The 4,292-nt window shown below is 40.0% G+C and overlaps 2 protein-coding genes across 2 annotated transcripts; one reads left to right on the forward strand and one right to left on the reverse strand.

Moving 5' to 3' along the window:
- Positions 1-500: 500 nt before the first annotated feature.
- COCMIDRAFT_62942 (uncharacterized protein) lies at positions 501-1,491 on the reverse strand (the record flags this gene model as incomplete). The annotated part of the gene is made up of 6 exons (XM_007695734.1): positions 501-688; positions 750-846; positions 893-917; positions 1,002-1,080; positions 1,139-1,300; positions 1,365-1,491. Coding segments are annotated over 6 exons (678 nt in total), but the record flags the coding sequence as incomplete, so codon positions are not given.
- A 1,979-nt stretch (positions 1,492-3,470) lies between these two features.
- Positions 3,471-3,923, forward strand: COCMIDRAFT_43520 (uncharacterized protein; the record flags this gene model as incomplete). Its single annotated transcript, XM_007695735.1, has 1 exon — positions 3,471-3,923. A coding segment is annotated over one exon (453 nt), but the record flags the coding sequence as incomplete, so codon positions are not given.
- Positions 3,924-4,292: the final 369 nt, after the last annotated feature.

Raw genomic sequence — 4,292 nt, forward strand, 5'->3', positions numbered from 1 at the left:
TTATAAATACTACCTCTACGAGTAAAGACTGGAGAGTAGAATATTATCGCTTTTCTATCGCTAATAAACTTCTTTATTCTACTTTCTAGTTATGTCTAACTATATGCTATCAGTGCTATTTTCTCTCTAATATCTTATATAGCCTCTAAGGTAATATCTATTAAAGATTACTTATTTTGATCCTCTTAGGCGTATACGCTATATTACGCGATATTTATCCAAGGAGCGTAGTATAATTAGAAAGTGCAAGTGATTATTTCCAATACTGCTATTAAGTAGCTAGCGTCTACTCTCCTCTACGATGTCGGCTATATTAAAGTATTGTTAGACTTGCATAATAAGTTATAACTAGGAGCTGGCGAGATATCTGCATTCGAATAACATTTTAATCGTACTCCATTCTTTTGCGTCACCATTCTTTACCACTGTACCCATATTATTCGAGGGGAAACTACCACTGCATACGTTTTTCATAGCTATTGCTTTGTTTTTTTATCATGGAACTCTTGTAACGGATACATCCAGTCTCTCAGAGCCTCAAAATTCCTACAGACATGCCATTGGTCTGTATCTGCATGACGAAGACCCTGCCCGTGGACTCCAGCAGGCGCCGGGCGCCACGTTCGAGGTGTAGGCGTCATATCAAGGTGACACATAATATTTTGATGAATTTGACTTAAGCAATGTTCTAAGTCGAAATCTTTATCAGCCTACATGCTTTCTCTTAGTATCTAAGAATCGTGGCTTACTTAGATGACCGGAATGAGAAAGACTCTTTGAGCTTTGCTCTGGTTTATCTCGGTATGATTCATAATATTCTGGGGAAAGAGATTTCCTAACGTAATTCTAGATAATTAGTGTAAAGAAGCTTCATTGTATATCTAATACTAACCAAACAATGCAGTGCGTGGAAACCACTCGTCCTAGATAGCATTACTAGTGGTCAGACGGTTCTTGCCATCTAGAGGGAGAAATGGAGGTAGACTTGCTCTAATCGCCACGATCCCTGAACGAGATCCTGTTGTCCAAGCCGGACGGCTTCCTTTGGCCAGTCCTTTGGGTCCACCTTGATGAACCGATCTGAGTGATACTTCAATACCTCGTCGGAGTCGATGTAGAATTGGAGGGGAAGACATACGGTTCAGAAGTTTATCCCAAGCGGCTTCAACACTTAAGCTAGGCGTTCCGAAATAATCAGGCTGTCCAGGCTCGTAGCTCAGAGATACGGTACCATTTTCATCAAAAACTACGCCGCCATAGAACTTGACTTTGTGAAGTGCGAGTGTATTTTGATTAGGGTCTGCATATTTTATTAGAATTATCCCGATAACGAACTAAGTCGAGCTTTTAATAATCAACCATACGTATTTCCGTTGAGAATCCTGTTTCATAGGACCCTAAAGAAGAGTTCGAATGTTTCGAGATTATGAGAACGATAAACGATAGCTGCGTGAATAGAAGAAAAGCTATTATGGCGTAGAGCACCGCGATTGTGTGAGTAAGAGAGGGTTTTTCTTTTTTCTTTGGAGAGAATCCATCTTCACCGGACTCGTTATTGAGGTTTTGATAAGAATGAGCATAGAAATATTCCATGAACCGCGTACGTGAAGACATATCGGAGTTGATAGATGGCCTGTATTAGTGAGGAATACAAATGCAATAAATAAAGAAGATATATGTCAGTTCAAAACAATGCAGTCACAGCACAGACAATAGCCTGGGTTAAAAACTATACGATAATACGAGACGGCATTTACTATGCGTGGTATGGAAATATATGCAAAACAACAACATAATTTTCTCTTTATAGGTTCCTATTATCTGGAATCATCTCAAAATCGAACACAGCAAATCTATTACTCTAGATTATGTAATGCTATTTGGGACCGATCAACTATAGAAGTTTAGATCAAAAACTATAAAAACTATCTACGAGGTCTAGTGCATGGCCATATACTAGATAGGAGCGGCTTTCGTCATGGCTGATTCTCTACGGTAGATTAAGTACCTCAAATTATCGCATGGATGTCTGCGCAATAAGGGATACGAGTGTCTTACTGTTTACTAATAAATCACCTGCAGGTCAACCAACACGATTAACACGTTGTGCAGTAATATTATCACTTAGAGCGTAAAAGAAGTTGAATTTATAGATAGTCTTGATATATTGGCTTGTCCTGGATATTCAAGAGAAAATGCTTTCGAAACCTTGCTGTGAAGCCAAGACAAAACGTTTCACTATCCCAGCCTATGAATTATTCCAAATACACCTCTCTAGTGATATGATAATCCAGTTAGGATGTCCGAGAGGCCTACAATAGAGAGTTAATGTAGATCGCCAAGTAGATGATGAGATACATACAGCTTATTGAACTAACTAAACCCCAAATCAATAGTAGAAATGATTATTCAGTAACCTTAGCAGTGTAAGTTGAATTCGGTGTTAATTTCAAAGGTAAAAATATTACCTCGGGAGTACAGTCGGCGTCGGAGCCTTCGTGGCAAGGGTAGCAGCAACCTTCGTTAGTTTCGCAGCACGTGGTCGTCTCTCCTCCACAAAAGTTGTCGCAATGAGTGCCACGAGGAGCCCTGTTTGGGAAAACAGCGGTAGCAGAGGTCAAGGCAGCAAATACTGCGACAATGGCGATGGAGAACTTCATCTTGAATGATTTTCGTTGGTGCGGACTGCTAGGCAATGATATGAGGAAGAGTATTGGAAGACTGTAATTGCTGTAGTGTAGTGGTGATCAATTCGCGATGGACTTGATGCATTCTTATACCATTAATCTCTATTTATCGTGTGTATCAGTTGCGTATATCACCATGCGCAATCCAGGTTTGAGTGGGCATTGTCTACCTCAAAGATTTAGTACGTTTCGGTTTACCTTCCGAGGCCGCGGCATTTCCAGCAACCCGACAAAATACAGCAAAGAAATGATTGGCTTATTATCCGGAATAATTGTGATCAATTGAAAAAATATAGGTCTGCAACAATTTCTGGATCATAAGCGTTAATCCAGTCGTCTATATTTAGTCGTACTTGGTGTTCGTGCACAAGCGAAAGCGATATAAAATCTCATCATTCATTCGAGCCCCATAAGCAAACCAGCAATTCTTAAGCTACGGATACATAATATTCAGCCTATGTTCGAAAATTAAGACGCTCCTTCCAATTTAGAGGTAATTATGTTATATTCCTTTCTTAGTAAATATCGTTCTAACATATTCTACCGATGGAACAAAGAGTGGCTCTATTAGGCGATTTTGAAAATACTTCTGAGTTTTCAGCGTCGAACTCTAATGCGAGCAGTGATGATGGGGCACCACTATCAACCAACCACTGTTTCGAAAAGCTCAACGAACAAGACCCATATCGTTTTGCTAGGTTATGGCAATACCGAGCCATCAGCATTGCTCTCATCGTATCGTTCTTCATTTTTGGAATCGGATCAGCTGTGAACATAATCTTCCTCTCTGTTCACGCGACATCGAGTAGCATGGGAGAATGTGGACGCACGTCAGAGCAAGCTCGACAGAACGGGTGTGTTTTTGATCTCATGATGTCTGGATGGGTTCATCCACCCTGCTACAATCAAGAACTATCCGATCGCTTTCTAAGCGAGAACAACTTTGCATTTTTCTGGGATCAAGATGGGTTAAAGCCACTAACAGAGGCTGAAGCAAGACTTGGAAATCATAAATTTATCTACACTAACGGAACTTTTCACTATCAGCATTGCGCATATATATGGGCTAAGCAAATAAGTGCAAGAAAAAGAAGTCCTTTTGTCCTGGATAGTCAGTCGAGGTCAGTAGAGCATGTGGAGCATTGTATCCAGCGAGTAGGGAATCCAAATATCACTCAGGTTGCGCTCCAGACGGGAACACGTTTACATGTCTCGACTTGGCGGTTAGACTGTATAACCGGTGAGCGAGAGGTTCACACCAGTCATTGATCCTAGACCATGGGCTAAATTCGATTCAAGTCACAAAAGAATGCCCACGTTTCTTCAACTGTAACAATGCGATATATGTTGATATAGCTATAGCTAAAATAGAGATAATACGCTCGCTTGCGAGTCTCAGCGCGTTACTTTACACTATATTTTTAGTATAATAGACGAAATACTATTTAGATTGCTCCTTTATAGGATCTCGGCTCTAGTAGCCACTAAACGACTTTTAACTCCTATACTAATTCCTAGACACCTAGAATCTACTTAATAAGCGTTACTAAAGCCCTAATTACATTATTTATTTCTTAAAAAGGTTATTAACTTATTATTCTGTTA

Source organism: Bipolaris oryzae (genome assembly GCF_000523455.1).
Source record: "Bipolaris oryzae ATCC 44560 unplaced genomic scaffold scaffold_417, whole genome shotgun sequence".
NCBI classification, from domain to species: domain Eukaryota; kingdom Fungi; phylum Ascomycota; class Dothideomycetes; order Pleosporales; family Pleosporaceae; genus Bipolaris; species Bipolaris oryzae.